The sequence below is a fragment of the Rhinolophus ferrumequinum genome, chromosome 4, assembly GCF_004115265.2.
Source record: "Rhinolophus ferrumequinum isolate MPI-CBG mRhiFer1 chromosome 4, mRhiFer1_v1.p, whole genome shotgun sequence".
Taxonomy (NCBI): Eukaryota; Metazoa; Chordata; class Mammalia; order Chiroptera; family Rhinolophidae; genus Rhinolophus; species Rhinolophus ferrumequinum.
The window spans coordinates 71,072,635-71,092,744 of NC_046287.1; the positions used below are offsets into that span (position 1 = coordinate 71,072,635).

At 35.5% G+C, this 20,110-nt stretch overlaps 1 protein-coding gene across 1 annotated transcript in view; it reads right to left on the reverse strand.

The window, feature by feature from the left end:
• SGCZ (sarcoglycan zeta) overlaps positions 1–19,828 on the reverse strand; it is a 797,227-nt gene extending 777,399 nt beyond the window's left edge. Inside the window, exon 1 of the mRNA XM_033104564.1 lies at positions 19,578–19,828. Coding sequence (XP_032960455.1) covers positions 19,578–19,616 — 39 coding nt within the window. The 5' untranslated portion in view covers positions 19,617–19,828. The remainder of the gene's footprint in view (positions 1–19,577) is intronic.
• Between the last annotated feature and the right edge of the window lie 282 nt (positions 19,829–20,110).

Sequence of the window (20,110 nt, forward strand, 5' to 3'; positions counted from 1 at the left end):
TACAAAGCGAAAGATGAAATTATCTGAGCAAAGCAAAGGATGGCAAATAAGGCTTATAAAACAAGAGCTCTGCACATGAAGTGCTCCGCATATCACAACAAATAAAAGTGTCATCTTAATTACTTTGATAAACATACATGCAGTAAACGCTATGTAAATTCTATGTAAAACATAGACCATTGATTATGTAATATGAATATATTTTAATAAAATTTTGATTTTCCATCCTATTAGATTTTGCATTTTCCTCAGTGGGCTGAGAGAGAACTTATTTATAGTATATAACTTTTCTTAAGTTTATGATGAAAGCCTTCATATTTTAAAATATCTCAAGGAAACATTGCTGAAAGCATGGGTACAAATAGGCAAAATAGTTATTTAATGAAGATCTGCATAAGTTTAAACAACCTAAGTGCTTTATTATAAATAAACAAAGTACCCTGAACCTGAGCCTAGTTGAGCAAAAAAGTAGTTAAACTTGGTGAGATGTGAAATTAGGTTTTAATGCATGCAAAACACATTCCAATTGCATATTTTTAGGTAGAGTCTGATTGACTTTTCTTAGTGTTTAAAATTAAAAGCTGCCTTTAGGCAGTTAAGAACCTTGGGAGAGCTTTTGGTATTATTAAACTCAAGCACTTACATTTACTTCTATCAGAGAGCCATGCGGAGACCATCACTTAAGTCTCATCCGAGGATAGATTTTTATGTGGCCATTTATCTATACTTTTTCCGCCACACAGCCAGTTCATCAGCTTCTCTTCCCAGAGTGAACCTGCCATCCTACACAGGTGATACACTCTTTTTTTTTTCCCCATCCCAATAATATTTCACTCATTCTCCAGCTTTCATGAATACCATATTAACAATAATAATGAAATAAAAATGGATATATGGATGGATAGCTCTGTGTCAAGCATTGATTGCTGTACCTACATAACTATCTCACAACCTATATGGGGTAGGTACAATTATTAATCTCTTTTACTATTGCTATTTACCATTTTACTATTTGAGGGAACTGACATTTAGTAAAGTTAAATAACTTGACCAAGTTCACATAGCTCATAAGTGGAGCTCAAAATGAATCCATGTCTATGTGGCTCCAAAGCTCAGCAAAGGGAAAGCATGTGATACATAATTGGCTTTTGAGAGGCTGTTGGCTTACATTAGTTTTCTCCTTCAATGATCAAGCTGAAACTCATTTTGCTCCAAGTTTTCCATGATTAGGAAAGTAAGATCTTTTATACTCAAATTAAATTATGTTTAACAACTATGTATTGAGTACTTTTGTACAAGATAGTTGATTAAGTTGGTGGTTATTATCATAATATACTTATTTATTATTCATTATTTAAAATCATTTATTTTCAGTTTAATATTCTATGAACTTAATGCTCTCCAGCGATTATTCCGAGTTTCCCCGGAAATAAGACCGGGTCTGTGGGGACAGAGCCAGGAGTGCAGTTTCCAGGCTCTCCACCTCACGTGGAAAGGTGCTGGCTCAGGTAGTAAATGGCCACCAACTGTGATTGGATGGCCATCAGCTGTGGCTAGTTGGCCGTCAGCTGTAACTAGTGAGCCATTGGCCACCAATATAACTGCTGTGGCTACGCTAGCAGAAAAATGGGGGCTAGCAAGAAGATGGTGGATGAGCTAGCAAGAGTGGATTGCAGTTAGCAAGGACGATTGCAGCTAGCAAGGCCGATTGCAGCTAGCAAGTGAGATGGGTTGGCAGAGAGAAGTGGACGGCAGGTTGTGGATAGTGTGGCTCATGCTTCCTGTGTCTCCAACCCAGCCACCAGAGAGAATATGGTAGTATGACTCCCCTATCTATGGCTCCGCGGGTGTTCCTTTTTGGCCTCACCATATCCTGCGTCCTTATGCGGGGAGTGGGACTAGAGACCCCAGAAGAGACCCCACCTGTCACCCTGCATGACAGGGTCTTATATTAATTTTTGCTCCAATAGAAGCATTAAGACTTATGTTCAGGGGATGTCATCCTGAAAAATCATGCTAAGGCTTAATTTCTGGTTAGGACTTATTTTCGGGGAAACACGGTACGTATGGGTTACTGCCATAATACTATTTTCCTTAACTTTCTCATGTGTTTCTCCAAATTAGTTTTGTTTTGATATAGTTAACATAAACATGAAAATGTGTGATTTTGGCAAAATACAAATTAATAATCTTGATTTGTCTATGCTGAGTTAAAACATGTTGCTGAGTCAATATAATTTCTAAACTCTGATGCACCTGGGGCAAAGCTTCAACTGTAGTTTCTAACTTCAGATACTATCATCTCTCTCCTATTATCTATGGGTAAAGATAGTGTACCAAACCCAGTAGAACAGTCATTTGGGAAAGAAATGTTTTTCTGTTGATGACTGTCAGAAGGTGACAGGAATTTTATCCCAGGATGGAGTTGGACACTATTCACATCCCAATAACTTTATTACACAATAATACAAGTATTTCGGGAACCAAAGTAGATGACATATTTACCTGAACGCTGACTATTATCCACCTTATTTAAATGAATACTGAATGAAAGAGGTGGTTTAACTAAGGGAAAATCTTTCTTGAGCATATAGATCATTTCTAATCACATACTTACTTGCATCTCATAATGAATTTGGAGAGGAAAAAGCAGTAAGATCAGTATTAGAAAACAACTTTCATTCAAAGGTTAATTAATTCAACAAATATTCATTAAGTGCCTACTATTGCTACACACTTTTCTAGATGTTAGGGATACAACAATACTTTTTTAATGGAAAAATAAATTGATGATAACTGGAAAAAAATAGAAACAAAAGATATTCATTTTTATTAAACATAACCTTTACAGGTACCATACGTAAGTTTTTTACAATGCCTTTGCAGTGTACATACTGCAATGTAAATTTATAACTGACAAATATGAATCCTAATTTCAAGAACAAATAGAAAACATCAATGCCTACTAACATATTTAGCAATTGAAATGATAAGAGAAAAATCACTTTTCTCAATATAGTCTAATCTATATACTAAAACCAGAAGTTTTTAGGGTCATCAATATATGTGGAATTGGTATTTCAAAAGTCATTTTTGTAGCTCTCTTTAGATAAAGTGATATTTATATGAAGTCCTACTCCAAACTTCATGTTACCTAGTTTTATTCCATTAAGCATGAGAATTGTAGATACAGTAGATAGCATGTTTGCTTAATATGAATTATTTACAGCAGGGGCTGACTGGGGTTAAATATTAAAACAAATTATTTTAATTGCAAATGAGAGAAATCAAACTAAACTAATGGGTGTATGAGGAGGAAGGAGGTTGAAGAGGAGTAAGAAGCAAAATTTATTTTCAGGGAAATATCATAGGACTCCAGAAAGAATGAAACTGTTTTTCTCATCTCTGTTTGGCTTTTTTTTCAACAGCAGGAGTCCACAGCTGTGCACTGCACTTGGTAGACTAAAAGCTGACTTTCCAGCCATTTACAATTCTAGCAACATTGAAAAAAAAAGTCTACTTTATCATCAGCTAATTCAACAAATTGCAACTGGGGCAATACTGCCCCCTAGGATGAATGTTTTAAATTTGTTAAGACATTTTTGGTTGTTACACTGATTTGGGGGGCCCCAAAAACCCAGTAATGTGTGGGACAGTTGTGCACCACTGTTCCTGGAACCCAAGTCTATTTTACACTTTTTTATTTTTGAAAAGTTAATGAATTTTGCACATTAAACAAATTGTCCAGGAATACAACATTCATGTATATGGAAAGAAATGCTGTATAGCATTTTGTTCAGAATTTACCAAGAGATGCTCACTACATCAAAAAATTATCATGTTATTACCAGGAATACCATTCATGAACTTGTGGTAGCATACATACATCTCTTGCAATCTTCAGTTGTAGCTTTTGCATTCACTGTGTCCTAGCATTTGCATATTGAAATCATAGAATCTCATCATAAAATACTTTCCTATTATTTCCTTTTATTTCTCCTTTGTATTGCAATTAGGTCATGATGTTTTTGACATTATGTGCGAGTAGGTTATATTATCGAAACAATTATAAGAGAATTCTATAGGGGGTTTTCTAAAATTGTTTGCAAGTAGTTATATTATCAAAGAATTTTATAAGATAATTTTCAAGGAGGCTTTATAAAAATCATTTGCTATAAAAGTTGATATTGAATTCAATAGGATCGACAATCAGCTCATTACATCCATATACCAGGAAGAGGGAATCTAACTGGCCCAGCTTGAGTCAGATGTCTCACCATGTTCCCATTAGTTATAGTTAAGTAGCCAGACTCAATAAATTGAAACAAAGTTGCCAGAAGTCCATCCTTAATGGCAGTGAAGTCCATCCTCTAAGATGCAGGGCAGATAGTCTATTATATTTTTTTCCTATAATGATACAGGTCTGGCACAAGGATGACCATAGACAATATAAATTAGATCACTTTCCCCAACTAACACTTTCCTCTCTTCCAACATTCCACATTTTACCTTCCCCATTCCTTTTTCTACACTGAAATTAGGAGGTCCTTTTCTGTTCTTTGGTTATGTAGGACCTCATACCATATTGCCCCACACAGTCCTCCTCATTCATTCATTCAATTTTTCATTCCTTCATTCATTTAATAAAATTTCTAAGTATTTACTATAGACCAGGTATGACCCTATCACAGAATCCAAGGAGATGTTTTGCACCTTCATTTTACATTTGAGGTAAATAAATATTTTTACAAGCATATTTTATTTATTTATTTGTTTGTTTATATATGCACATCCATAGTTGTTTAGCTAGTCAAGGTTCTATAAATCATGATGCGCTTTAGGGTTTCCAAAATTTTGGTTTATCAAGCTTAAACAAAAACCCGTGTGTGTGTGTGTGTCTGTGTGTGTGTGTGTGTGTGTGTGTGTATTACTAAATTAGAAAAGAAACTTTATATTAAATTCTACCAGAGAAGGCAATTTAAAGACAATTTTAAAAATTAGGAAAAGAAAACGTAAAATTGATAATTGCTAATATTCGATTTAGTTGCAAATAGCTAGGATTCCGTGAGGGTATAGTTTGAGAAAAACTCTATTAATCCAAAGGAATTACAGAAATGATAAAAAATTCAGACAATTTGGGAAAATTTTTTTTCTAGGTAGTAGGGAAATTAGAGAATCATACTACATACGTTGTTTTCTATTTCACTAACACTTTAAGATAATGCTTAATGAAGTCTTATGATGACTATGAATCAACTCCTCTGACTAATGTGAAACTGACCTGAACTAGGATCACTGCCACTGGTTCCTGAACCTGGACAGCAAAGATATGGAAACTGGAAAGAAATGTCTGTCTAGGCTAAGTGTTACATAGAAAACTCAAAATCAACTGCATGATGAGAGTTTCCAATAAGATCTCAGCTACAAAAATAGAGTTTCTATAATGTTTTGGTGTGCCATATGTTAAAAGCTGGCCCTGGAAATCCAAAGGGGAAATTTCCCCGCCTTACCCAGAGATAACATCTTATGCCATTATCACAGGGTGTTTTTAAAAGTCTGAAAATACGTTGTACATTATTAGTCACAGGAACTGGGTACTACTGACTTCATTTAACTTGTGTTTTTATTCAATGTGGGAGGTAACAATGACAACAAAGCAGAATTAAAAACAAACAAACAAACAGACAACACTATTTCCTCCAACCTGAAATTTTGGTCAACCATTAAACATTGCCAAATATATACCAACAAGGATGTAATAAATATCTAACATGTCACAGGTGTTGCAGATAACATTAGGTATGTAAAATATAAAACAAAATTTACAATCCTCAATGTTTATACTTACATGTTTATATTTTGTACAGTTCTGATAGAATAAGGTTAGTACAGGATATGTATATAATATACATACATATATACGATCTAAAAAAGGAATAGCATAATCACCATGGGTTATAGTTGCTAAGAGAAAGCATCTTAAAACTAAACATAGCCTTTCCATATGATCCAGAGGTACTGCTCCTAGGTATTTCTAACTGATCTCAAAACTAATGTCCACATTAATACATACATGCAAAGCTTTACAACATTTCTATTCATAACCATTAAAAACTGCAGCAACCAAGATTTCCTTCAATAAGTGAATGAATAAGAAAACTGAAGAACATCCATAAAATGTACTACTACTCAGCAATAGAAAAGGAATGAACCCGCAAGCCAACAAAGCCATAAGAAAGATAATATAGTAATTCTTAGATAAACTCTATCAATAACAGTCAATTTTCCTTATTTCACAAAGATTTAGAAAACTTATAAAATACTAAGCTAGACAAATAAAAAGAAAATCACAAATAGCATAGTAAAATTGAAGAACACTAGAGACAAAAAGGTCTTCAAAGTAGCTAAAGAGAAAAGAAACACTATCTCTATAAAATGACATTTGGTCTAAGATCTGATTTCTCACTGACAACACTGGAAACAAGAAGATATTGAAATAATGCCTTCAATAGCCTAAGAGAAAATACCTATTCATCTGGAGTTGTATACTCAGAAAAAAATATTTCCAACATGGGGGTAAAACAAAGATATTTTCAAGAACTATCTTTAAAAACTGAAAAAAACAACTTTGTCACTACCATGTGTACTTCAAACAGTAGGGAATTGATTTCTGGAATGAAGAGAAATCATGAAGTAAGGTCACAGAAATAAATCCAAATGTACTAGAAATTACAGTAAATATAAATAAGCCAAATGTGGTAAAAAGAAGGAGAAAACAGTATCCAAATGGATTTCTAAAATCTAGCTATGTGCTATTTGCAAGAAATAAAATGTAACCACACAAAGAGGTTGAAAATAAAAGGATAAAATAAATATATATCAGAAACACTAACCAAAATAAAGTTGAGTAATAGTATAGTGATATTAGTTAAAGCTAGTATAGCTAAATTAAAATTAGAAATAATAAAATTTAAGACAGAACTCACTTCCAGATATTTAAAAAAGGTTGTTATGTAATAATAAAGAGTAAATGTCTCAATTCACTGGGAAAATATAATAATTCCCAATGTATATGTTTCTGATAACATAATCTCAAATATATGAGGCAAAACTGGAAAGATCTGCAATAACACCATCATAACATTAAATTTTAATATATCTCTGTCATAATTTATTGTTTAAACAAAAAATAGAAAGATTACAGAAGATAAAAACAATATAAATAATAAGTTTAACCTAATATGACTTGGTCTCTAACGAGTAAAAAAATATACATTATTTTCAAAAAAACTCAGAATGTTTATGACTATTGATTTTATATTGCACCTTGAGCAATTTTTACAAAGCCTCGAAAGACTGGTAACACATAGACCATTTTTTTCCATGGCATACAATTCAGTAAAGAATCTATGGTGGAGTGAAAGGTACTAAGTATGTAGGAACACAAAGAAAGAAATAACCATCTCTTCCTGGGATTAAGTGCTAGTCAATAAGTAAGAGTTCTTTCAGAAAAGAAGCAGAGATGTATTCCAGACAAGTGCATGTGAAATATTACAAAGGAAAGGAACTCGTATAATTAAGGAGAAGCGAGCTATTCAGTGAAATTCTGAGTGTGTGTGTGTGTGTGTGTGTGTGTGTGTGTGTATTGGAAGGAAGGTAAGAGAGTAGTTATAAATAGCTTGAAAATGAGCAAGCTCTATATCATGTTGTATCAAGTTGAAGAATATGGATTATAAAATAAGCAACAGGAAATCAACAAGGACTGTTAAGCAAGTGAGGGACCAAAAATTATTATTTTATTCTAAACGGGAAACCTGGAAGTGTGGAATGTACATTGCTTATCAAATAGGGTGGAGAGAGGTAGACCAGTTAGAAATTGTCAGGAAGTCAGCTGGTTCCTTAATAAGGAAGAATCTTCCTTTTGAAGAACATGAACAGATATTGCTTCTTAGAATCCCCCATTCTTGAAAATTGCATGTTCTTAAGAGATCCTGCACTAGCCAATGTTATCACCAGCCATGTTCAGTTAGATTTTGGATCCTTATTCCTACTTTGATCTATGAAGTCCTAGATTACTTTGCTCTTATTAGTCCATATTGTAAGTCCCAGGAATAGCTAAAAAAAAAAAAAAAAAAAAAAAAAAAAAAAAAAAAGATAAAAAGAAAAACAGCTATGATGATCAAGTAACTTTTACTGAAAGGCTAAGAATAACAAAAATAAATTAATTACAAAGCCATCTAACCAATAGCTGAGATTTTCAGGTGACTAATAAATGAAGTTCATTAGCTATAATGTGAATTTCAGAATACAAACACCTCAGCCTATGTTTATTGAGATTCCTTTCAGGCATGCCTCTCTGTCTAGTTAGGTTTCTTACACGGTTAGCATACTGTACTTGGGCCACCTTACAGAGGCAGAGCTGTCAAATTCCCAGAGGCAGAAAATATTTTTGACTATGAAAAATCTGATCAAACTGTCAAAAATACAGAAAATGAGCTAAGGAAATTGTCAAACATAATTCATGGTTCTGGGACAGTGTAACGCAAAGATTTCATCAAGGCAGAAAGCCAAAATTCATCATTATTATCACTAAATAATCTGTGATTTCCTTTCCCCCAATTTAAATATTTCAGTCATAACTAATCAGTGAATACTATTAGGTCTAGCTTCCAAACACCATCTTTTCTTTATTTTTGAGGTAAACCTTAGACATTTCTAGACATTTCCCTCTCCATCCAGAAACAGTCCCAGTGTCGGTACCCATTTCCAGTCTCCACCTACTTACTCTGAGATGACTTACTAAGAATAAGAAAGAGGATGTATAAATCCCTTCACAGTGATTCAACCCTACTCTTAACCCTAGGGACATAAGTGCAGCATCACATCATTCACTGCAATATGGCCAGCATCATTGTGAAAAATACATACATACTTCATAAAATAAGACAAAGAAAACTTGACAAAAATTCAGATTAGAGAAAATAAGAACTTTAAGGTTTTAAGAAAAGGTGTGGAGGGGAAAACTCAGACTAAGCGGTATAGTGGACTTGATTAATTACATGAGTGAGATGAGTCAATGGGATACATAGGAAAGGATCTTAAGAGTCCCAGCTTGGGTGCCAAAGTGAATGGTGGTGATACACTGAACAGAATTCCATAGTGAATCATAGGTCCTGTCATGTAAAATTTAGGTATCAGATTATTTATCAAAGAAAGGACAGAATATCAGTTAACTCAAATATTCTTTTGAGATGTGAGTATGTTTATTCTGTTTATTTTTATGTTTACGTGGAGTCATTCTTTCTTTTTCAATTAAACTTGAAACTGCTAACTTTCCCAAATTTTATTTGGCGTTTCTTCTTATTCCCTTCATTCATTTGTACTGCAATAGCATTCATCATAAAACAAGAAGTGGAAAAAACGAGATTTCAATCTTTGGGATTTTGATTGCCATATGCACGCTGGTCATCATTCAAGTTCCATTCTACAACTTTGAATGAGCACGGAGTTTAAAATAAACTGGGTAGTGCATCTTATTAAACACCAGAAACTGAGACAGAGAAGACAAAAACTTATACTCTGAGAACATTCACAAATAATTTTACAATTATACAAGTCCACAAAATCATCTTAAAGTATAACATGAACTATTTAGTCATTTGAGATGGTGTTTTCACATGTCATATTGAATTTTTAATATGTTTGAATCATATCTTTCTAAATGTTTCTGAAACTCACTTCAAATAGGAAACATTGAAACAAACAAGAAGCATTGCTTGTTGCAAATACTAAACACTTGAAGTCAGTTGTGTTTTTATTTATCATGTATTAAGATCTATTCTTGTTTTAAGAAATAAATGAAAAAATATATATGTAACAATAAATTAGTGTTTATAAAATGAGAGAAGATTCATATAGTAATAGGACTCAGAAGCAAATGAAAGATCCTTAGTTTCACCTGCTACAAGCCAAAAATATGTATAACCTAAGCCAGTTATATATTCACATCCATAATTACTAATTATTATTTCTCCTAGTACTGCTTTAATAACAAGAATCTTTATCATTAAGACACAACACTGTGCATGGAACTGCTTATTCTTTGAATAATGACTCAAGCATCGAACTTCAAGAAACTTGGTGAGATGAAATAAAATATCTAAAAGTCTAACTGCCTCTGCTGCTTAGAGCAATCAAGTGATCAAAACATTGAATTGTACAAACTGGATCTGAAAAAAGTTAAACAAAATGCAGATTATAATGAGCTCATTTATTTTAACTTCCCTTAAAATAATGTTTCCACGCCAGACTGATGGGTATTAGAAATGCAGAGAATTTGAAACCCAGGAGATAATTCTCCACAAAGGCCAAATTTGAGAACAATAAGTAATAATAATAATAATGATTTAAGACAAAATGTCTTAGAACAGGTAAAGGTTCTGATAATGTAAATACTAAATAGCAGTCTTTTAGTCTAGGAGTGTAGTAGGTTTCATTTTGTGGCAGTCAGGTTTACAAGTTATGCAGCTATTATATTCAGTGAAAGTCATGTATACAACATGGATATATACAGCATGGTAATTCAAACTTTCTAGACGTTGTAGCTCTTGACAAATTAAAGTAAATGCATATAGAGGTATAAGCTGTTCAAAAGAGATGTGAAAATATTGAGGAATGTCCACTGAAACTTTATGAAAATTGAATCTCTGTAAAATGTCTTAATAATCTTTAAGTATATATCCATTTATAACCACTAATTCTTTATGAAAGTATTTAAGAATAGTGAAAACAAACAATAGCATTTTCAGGCTAGGAATTAGGTTGAGACACAAGTATACTGGGGGTGTCAAAAATGTATAAACATGATTTGTAGTCACCTTTTGTTATCAGTATATATTGAGTATTACAATTTTAATAGAGGTTTTTTTTTCCTTTCTTAAAATGTGTATACATTTTTTTTGGCACCCTCTGTATTTGTTAGAGCTGGGCCACAAATCTGCTTTTAAGCTTTTTAGCAATTAAGGCAAAGAGGAAATACAATCAGTTTTATGATGAAAGAATTCATACGATTAAATGCCAACCAGTTCCTTAGAAGTATAACTAATTCTGCTACTCAGACTAGATAGAATTACTTTCTCATGAATCTCATGTTGAGAGGAAAGTGGAAACCTAAAATATAATTCAGTGTCTTAGGTAAGCAATTTCTTTCCTTGAATTAGTTAACTTCTCCTTCCGATTTTGATTTTAAAAACACTCAAATACTCTGAGTAGATACAGACTTGTGGAATTGCAATGATAAGAGTATTTTTCTATTCATGACATTGATTTATTATATTATACTTCACAAAAAAAAAGTCTTGCTCATAGCAGCTGAATTGCTTGTTTCTACTCAAGAAAGAAGCAGCCAAGGCTCTTTTACCTTACATAGATAATATGTATCTTTCCAGCCATTCTGAGAGAGAGAGAGAGAGAGAGAGAGAGAGAGAGAGAGAGAGAGAGAGAGAGAGAGAGAGAGAGAGAGAGAGAGATATGCAAGTTTAAAAACCAATCTGAAAAGAAGTTAGATAATGATAATGTGTGGTTTAGTAATTGATGCATTACAGGCCTCCAGCAAAGAAGAATATAGTAGGCTCTGGGGTCTTACAGAGGTAAGGGTTGCATTTTTAACTATTAATTTAACTATTAATATTTAAGAGTAATCAAAATGTCCATGACTTAACAACCATTAATAATCCAGCTGAGGCACTGCCAAAGCAGGTCTGAGTGTGCAAGACACTAATAGTTTAAGTCAACCTGATCCATCATCCAAAAGCCAAAGCTCAAATCAACTTGGTTATAGTCTCTTCTCCATGTCACATGATAGAAACGGTTTCTTGGAAAGTTCTCCCAAAGAATGATAAAATCATACCATCTAGTTAGACTCTCCAATGTTGAGACTTGCAAAGATTTTGAAAAGCATTCCTCAAAAAGGTATTATTCAATATTGACTCCATTATAAATATTAAAAAAAAAGTCTTTCCAAAATAATATTGAGTTATCTGTATATCTTCATTTGTGATTCCCAATGTAAATAAAATTTGGAAAAAGTGATGTGAAAAAATCATATCAAGATTCAAAATTAAATTGATGTTACCATCACATTTAATTCCGTTAAGTCTAAAACTTGTCACTGAGAACTTTAACTTTATTATGGATTAAATCATCTGTTATTCATTTCCAGATTTTTGGGATATCGTAAAAACTAAGCACTTAATAATTTCGGTGTAAGTATAATCATTCAGATATATATTTCAAAACTTCAAGACTAACATTTAACATACAGCAAGCTGGAATGCCAAAGCCATCTTAGAAGATAAATCCAATTTACAGTCCTAACAAAATCAAAATTATTTGCAGTGATTTGAGAGACAGAATAATGAGGGAGACCAGAGGAGTTAGACAAAATATATAGGGTTTATTTTAAAAGATTAGCACAAGGTTATAAAACTGTTATCCAGTGGTCTAAATTCATGATTTATCTATCACTTTCTCTTAAGTTTTATTTACAAGTATCAACCAACAGTAATTTGGTCCAAAGTAACTGATTAGGAATGAACATCTTAATAAAAAAAATATGGAGTGTCAACAATTATCCTGTGACAAGAGTAAATACTATAACTATAGCCCAAATACTTTCATTTTTCTTTGAAACGAGAATATTAGAGAAATTCTGTGATTTTCAGGAAAACTTGTACCATCAGAAGTTCTGTGAACTTTCTGGAGTTCTGGCCTATATACAAAAGCATAGTATTTGGAAATAGTAAGGCATAGATTTCAGCTCTTGTTCCATTATTTATTAACCGTGTGATCCTAGACATTTCACTTGATTTTTCTGCTTCTCCATTTTTGCTAACCATAAAATGAGAATATAATAGCAGACAAACCTATTATCATGTTCAAACAAGGCAATATTTGGGAAGTAAAAATAGCTATTCTAACTTTATTTATCAATTTGAAAATGATTTGCTTCCACGAGGGCACAAATACATCATTCTCCAAAAAGTACTTAGAGCCCTAGACTCTCAGACTTGGAAGAGAGAGATCAAATGGAGGTTTTTACCTGTTCCTTGGTCTTACAGTTCTAAGCAGTATCCTGGGATCAACTGCAGGGATCAAGGGAAAACGGACTCAGTTGAGGCCCCAACCTCTCTTGCTCCAACCGGAGCTGTTCCACTTTCATAGGTATCAAATATTATTTGAACAAATTCTTGTTTAGAAGATATTGCTTGAACAAATTTTTCAGCTGTGGTGGCAATAAACAATTACAACAAAGCCCACGAATCACATTCAATTCCCATCCTGCAACATCACCATCATTTGAGAAACCTGAGGCAAAGAAAAAGGAATGTGACACACGCCCAAGGTTGACAGCAAAGCCAGGGTTTGAACAAGGTTTTCTAAGTATCACTTTAACCAGATCAGTGCCCTTTCCACCACACAAATCAATCCCTTAAAGGTTCCAAGCTGTTAGATTTGGAGTAAGAGCTTTGGTACTTTGGGGTGCCTCTGACTTCAAACATCTCTTGAACTCCATTTTGGCGTGGGGCGATTATTTCAATTAATATCTAAGGCTGATGCTTGAGCTCTTCTTTCACAGATTGAAGTCTTTCTGACTGGATAATTAAATCCTTTATTTTTAAAGTTTTCTAATGTCAATTTGACATAGAACACTCTAGATAATCTATTTAATACCAAAAGCAACGGAAATGCTCTAAAACATGATCAGGGCTTACAATATTTTTCAGAGTCAATCTACAAAAATACAGTTCAGGAGCATCAAGAAAACTCTGAAGACAATTGGTGCAACTTTTAATTTTTAGGATGTGAGTCTCTGTAATTCTCTTGGAGGGATGGTAATCCTTAAATTTGCTCACTCTGTGGTTGGCCTAGAAGTTTCTAGTAAGTTTTATTGAGCATATAAGGCTTAGATGTTAGTATATTAAAATCTACATTTGTATAAAATAATGTAGCTCACCCTTAGTCACAAAGAGGTTTAGAAGTTCAGAATTTTATCACAGATGAAGCACAGTTCTCAATAATTAAACTTGTAAACTTTTATTTTGACACAAACATTTATTAATTTAACCATTTACCTACTTAAATGTAAATACTCAAAAACTTCACAGAGATCTGAACAAAAGTACATGGTCATCTTCCTTAGTAACTTAGAGTTGTAAGCTCTGCCAAATCGTATCTTAGCTGAAATTCCAATACAGTATGAGAAACACCTCACTAAATATATAAAAGCAAAGCCCCTAAAGACACATGCTGATTTATTATTGTCTTACAGCATTAAGCATCTTGTATAGCTGTGATTTTTGAGTCCATAAATCTTAAAACATTCTTTTCACTGGATCTTCAAAGTTTAATGTATTTTCACCTGGTAAAGTCCAGAGATCAGCAAAGCTATATTAGCCAGTACAGGTTGGAATATATGCTTAATAATGACAGCAGGCCACTAAAGATTTCTAAAATAGTCATTTGCACAACTTTTTTCTATATTCTCAAATATATTTTTCTATATTCTCTTTCCACTCATATAAAAAATGTTCCCTCATCACTCCTAACTGTATAAAACAAGAATATTTCACTACTGTTACTTGAAATTTATTTCACCTTCAATGAAACAAGCTCATATTCTGAATACAAAGAAATCAAAGTTAACTGTCTTCATGACTGGTTCCTGTTATCAAAAGAGAATTGGAACTAGACCTACAAGAAGAGAAGCTATAATTCCAGTATTCACAAATATATTTCCTTATTCTAAGGCAAGAAATGAATATACTCGTATAAGGCAGGTTGCTAAAAATATGACATTTGTTAGAAAATACTATTTTTCACTATGGAATGACTAACCAAAAAAATACCACCTACTTACATTCATCACAAAGCCTCCTACACTGCAGCAGGCCTGACTTTCCTGAGCTGAGAGTCGTAGTGATGAAACAAACAAACAAACAAAAAAAACATTTTAGAATTCTTCTAAGCACTAACTCTCTTATTTGATTGAAACTATAGACGAATGTACTATGCGACCTTAGTTTCAAATCAACCACTTATTTAAAGACCTATGCATTTTTTACTAGATTATCATTTTTCCCCTCTACAATACTTTCTTAATGACCTAATTGTACCATTCAGGGAAACATTTACCTCACCTATCTAGGGCAAGTTTCAAATTCTTGGTAGATGAAGTTTTATTTAAATTAAAGAGATAAAATTAAGCAACAGTGATTGGACTACATTTAATTAACTCAAACAACTACAATTATATTTACTGAAAAGTTTTATGCATCTCAGGATTAACTATGTAGTTTACGATTTTTGCACCTTTCAAAATGAGTGAAGAAGACATTTCAGAAGCATATTGTTTATGTTCTTCAAGTAATAGAAACATTTCATTTTAACTTGTAGCTAGTTATCTCATTAAAGGAACAATCCTGACAAATAAATAAAAGCTGGGATGGAAAAAGACTGCAAAAGTGGTACCATTGAATTTTGTGTTTTATGTTTTTGATCTCAAAGCAAGTTATAATTATGTACAAATATATGCTTAACATCCAAAAGCATAATTTCTTGATTGCCAAATTAATACAAGTGAATTAAAACTCATATTTCAAAAGCTGAGTAAATCACCAAAGTTACACATATTACTTAAACATAACCATAACCATAATCTACTATCTCATAAGTAAATGCTACAAAAATAGTCATAAGTGTCAACTCTAAAAATTAGCAGCATTCTCTATTCCAGGGCATAAGATATATTGTTTAAAAGCAGGCAACTACACAGCTAAAAGATAAAGTTATTACTTTACATATCAACTACTACAAGTACTCAATAACTCAGAGATATTCCAGGATAGAGGGTGCTCTTTTTAATATCAATATTCATTAACACCCACACTTCCAAAGCAATAACCCATATTTTGGGTTGTTTGATGTTGTTTCTTCTTTAAAATCAACATCAGGGCAAAACACAGCATAAAGTTTATACGTTTATTGGGGGAAGAAACAAAGAGATCAAAGGGAAAAGAACAGACCAAAATTCTTTGGATGAGAACTCTCTCCCTTTTCAACACTGATCTGTTTCATCAGGAGCTTGTGTGCAGACTAGAAGATGAAAGACGCTTGCCTTCATTAGCAAGTTTTATACACATAACTATATTTTAGTTTTCCACCAGTAAATTGTTCAATATGCATAGTATGTTTACTTTTTTATGATAAGGACAGCAATGGCTTAGCACTTCATTATTGAAGCTTATTTTTAGTTTAAAAACTTGCAAAAGACAGCGCTATTTACAGAACAGAATTTAAAAAAAAATTCAATGTCCACCCATCCAGCATAGCAAAACATATACACCCCGGGTGTCAAAAAAGCGTACACAAGAGGACACTTTGATCATTGTTGCTCAAACAATTGTTGCTCAAAAAAAAAAAAGTAGTTCGCCATAATCAGAAGAGTCTGCATGCTGATGGTAACCACTTCGAGTACCTCTTGTAATTGCAGAAGTTAAACGTAACTTGTATTCATCTTTTGTTAATAGTATATATTGAGTATTACAATTTTAATACAGTTTTCCTTTCTTAAAATGTGTATACATTTTTTGCATCCTCTGTATTTTTGTTAAAATCTCATAAAGATAAAATAGTTTACCAAAAAGATAAAGAATTAGCAGAATATTTCTTTCCTAAACCTGAGATAAGCAGCTTTACCTAATAATGACACTAATGATCTAAAATTAAGCCAAGTGGTATTCTTGTAATATTATGCACATTTATTTATGTATCAAATCCCAGTGAACATTTTTTTTTCTTTCCTTGTTATTTAAGGCATCGTAGATATGAAAGTTCTTATGTGGATGTGCCTTAAGCATCCTCGGATCATAGGGAAAACAGTGAACAAGCAAATAATGTCAAAACTAAGTATACCCAGCTTTTATCTCCCCTCTCTCCACTGACCACCATGAGGGTCTTTTCATCAAGAAGCCATAAGAAAATAACTTCAATGGGAATTGTCTAGAAAACCGAAGCCAATGGATTCTGCCACTAAGAAGACATTCAGCCAACTTATTTCACATGTAGTACACCCACCTCTATGACCTGTATATGTTCCAGAGTGTGTTTCACAGCCTTTGTGTTCCAGAGGTATAGTCAAACCTGACAACACAGATTTATTCCCAAACTAGAAAATCTCACAAACATTTTCTAATAAGGTTTGACTCCCTTTTTATCTCTTGCCAGATTTGACTCTCAACAGTGGCTTATGCCCGGACATAATTTTTCAGCAACCCATACAGACCTTTGCCTCTAACATCCTTAATTTCTCCCCAGTCAGGCATGGCTAGTACACTCCCCCACGCCCAAGCCCTCTGGGTCTCTACTCTTTGCTGCTCCTGCACAAAGCCCAGCACACTCTGGCTGTGAGACTCTCTGAGTTAATATGTAGTAGTTTCGAGGTTAAGATCTTCTAATAAAGTCCAAAGAAGTTTCCACAGTGGGTTTGCTCTTTTGCTGATTTAAACAACAATTTAAGTGGTGCCAGTATTCAGTGGGGGCATAAACTAGCAGAAAACTCATGGAATATCAGGGAAATGATCACCCCAAATCATTGTTCCCTTCCGTTTCTCATAAGAAAAAGCTTTCCTCTGTGCCATACCCTATATTTAACAAGTAATAATGATAATAATAATAATAATAAAACTGGAGACATTGCCTCTGCATGAAATATGCATTACAAACCGTTCATGTGTTCTCCTTTGCATCTCAAATAAAACCTACCCCTCTCTCAAGTGACTGGGATGATTGGGAAAAGGCAGCAAGGGATCCTTACAATTCCAGGCCAAGGTCTACTGACTGTGACCTTGGCCATTACACAGAAACTTGTTGTTTCCCAGCCTTAACTGGAGCAGCAAATATGCCTCATCCCAACTTCACTTTTCACAACAAACCCAGAGTCTTAAATGGAGTGGTATCTAAGTTCTTCTGATCATTCTTCGCCCACCCCACCTTCATCTACATCAGTGGCAGGGCCCATTCCACAACCTGCCACCGTTCTCTGCCCCTTCTTCATTCCAGTTCTATGCAATTAGAGCGCCAGGAGACTTGGACTCCACATTCCAGAAGAACTGGGTTCCCTGAGCTGGGCATGCTCGATGGCCAGGCAGAGAGCCAACTGCAGACAGAGACTTTTGCCCTCTACAGGGGATTTCTCCAACCCTCTCAGCTTACTGGGCAAATCCATTCCTCTGACATTTCCGGGAAAATCTCTACTAGTCAAGTTTCCCCTGTGAGTAGGGGTGACTAAAATCCTCACCTGAACAAAGAGTCCATCTGAATTGAATCTCTAGTAAAAAAACATAATAATAATAAAAAACCCTTTGAAGCTATATAGTAGAGTGTAAAAAATGCTTAGGGGTAAAGAAGGGTGAAGAATAAAAGAAAGGATGCTCCTAGCATCGCCCCCTTTCCCTCTTTTTCATTTCCAGTGAGCGGGACATTTAAATTATTTTGTGGTTTGATTTTTTTTTTTTTTTTTAACCGGGCATTGCAGGCAGCGGTACCCATGGGCAGAGGGACAAACTGTCAGCCTGGATACTCCTGCCAGTTAGCCCCTCGCGGCCGACCAGGGACCCCAGAGGGAGAGGGCACAGCGAGGGGGGGCCGAGCAAAGGGGCGGGGATGGTAGGGGCTCCACGCGGATCCTGGACAGAGCGCTCAAACGGCGGCGGGGGAGGGACACAGCGAGCCTCGCCAAAGGATGCTCTCGGCTCCTGCACCTCGCAGCCCAGACTCGCTCCAGCCTCCCCGCCCCCTCCGCTTCCCAGACCGCTCCCGCGCGGGGGTACTCCGCACAGGCACGTCGGCCTCGCTGGAGTCGCCAGGCCACGGGGGGAACCTCGCCAGTCCCATCACTTGCTGCAGGTGGCCCCAGTGAACACGAGTTCGCGCCCGGGGCAATGCAACTGTGGATGAGAGCCTGCCAGCGGTCGTGGGAGAAAGGGTTTTACTGAGTGCTGAAATAAAAACGAGCGGTCGTCACAGACGCTTCAGTACCGCGAAATCTCAGAGCGGAAATTGTCTGTCCCGGTGTGGGCGGGGGCAGCAGCGGGCTGGGAGCTGGGGAGAAGAGGCAAAGTGCCCGCGCAGCTCGGGTAACTTCGCTGGGCAACCAGGCGACAGCGGGCAGAGACCGTGCTGCCGCCGCCGCTTCCCCGGGGAGAGGCGAGGGTAACGGGCAGTCGGTGCCGGTCTTGTACCCAAAGTGCTATTGTAATTGACGAGCAGAACAGGGTGAAGGTTGTCGGGCAGCGCAAACAGGGAGAGCAGCCCCGCGGGAGAGTGCCAGCCGAGCTCCAGAAAGCCGCCCCCCATGTCCTCCGCCCTCGGAGGGGCGCCTGCGCCCGGAGACGCTTCACCCCAAATGCCCACTCGCCATCCCACGGGGCAGCGCAAGGAAGAGACCGTGAAAAGAGGAGGCAGGAGAGCAAGCGAGCGCGAGAAAAGAAGGAACGACGCCCGCGGGGAGGACCACGTACCTTGAGCTCCTCAATGTCCAGGTTTGTTGATCTGTCCATGAGCGAAACTAAAGGAAGTGGAGAGGAACCGGGCAAGTTGCACCAAAAAACAATCTAGTCTTTTAGTTTCCAGCCTAAACTCAGCTTTATCCTCCTCCAAGCTCTGGCAGCTTCTCTCAGTCTCATTCTCCGAGATCACGCCGCCTCCACCGGTTAAAAATAATCAAAATAAATAAATAATAATTATAATTCACTTTGTTTTACTTCCTCAAAGATTTAGTGACAGGTGATCGTTACCGCGGTGCAACCCAGCTGAGTCGGATCAAACGGGGTGGGGGAATCCACTCTATTTAAGATTATTTTTTCTTCTGCAATAAGCTTAGAAACGAGCGAATTGCTGCATCCCAAGAAAAAAAGCTGCTTCCCTGGACAGCATCATGCGGCAAATTTCAAGCAAATGTGTTCAAACTGAAGAGAAGAGTAAATGATAACGCCTTCCTCCGACAGGCTTACTCTGGTAGCTAATTTAGCACACTCTGAGTCCCAAGCATTAA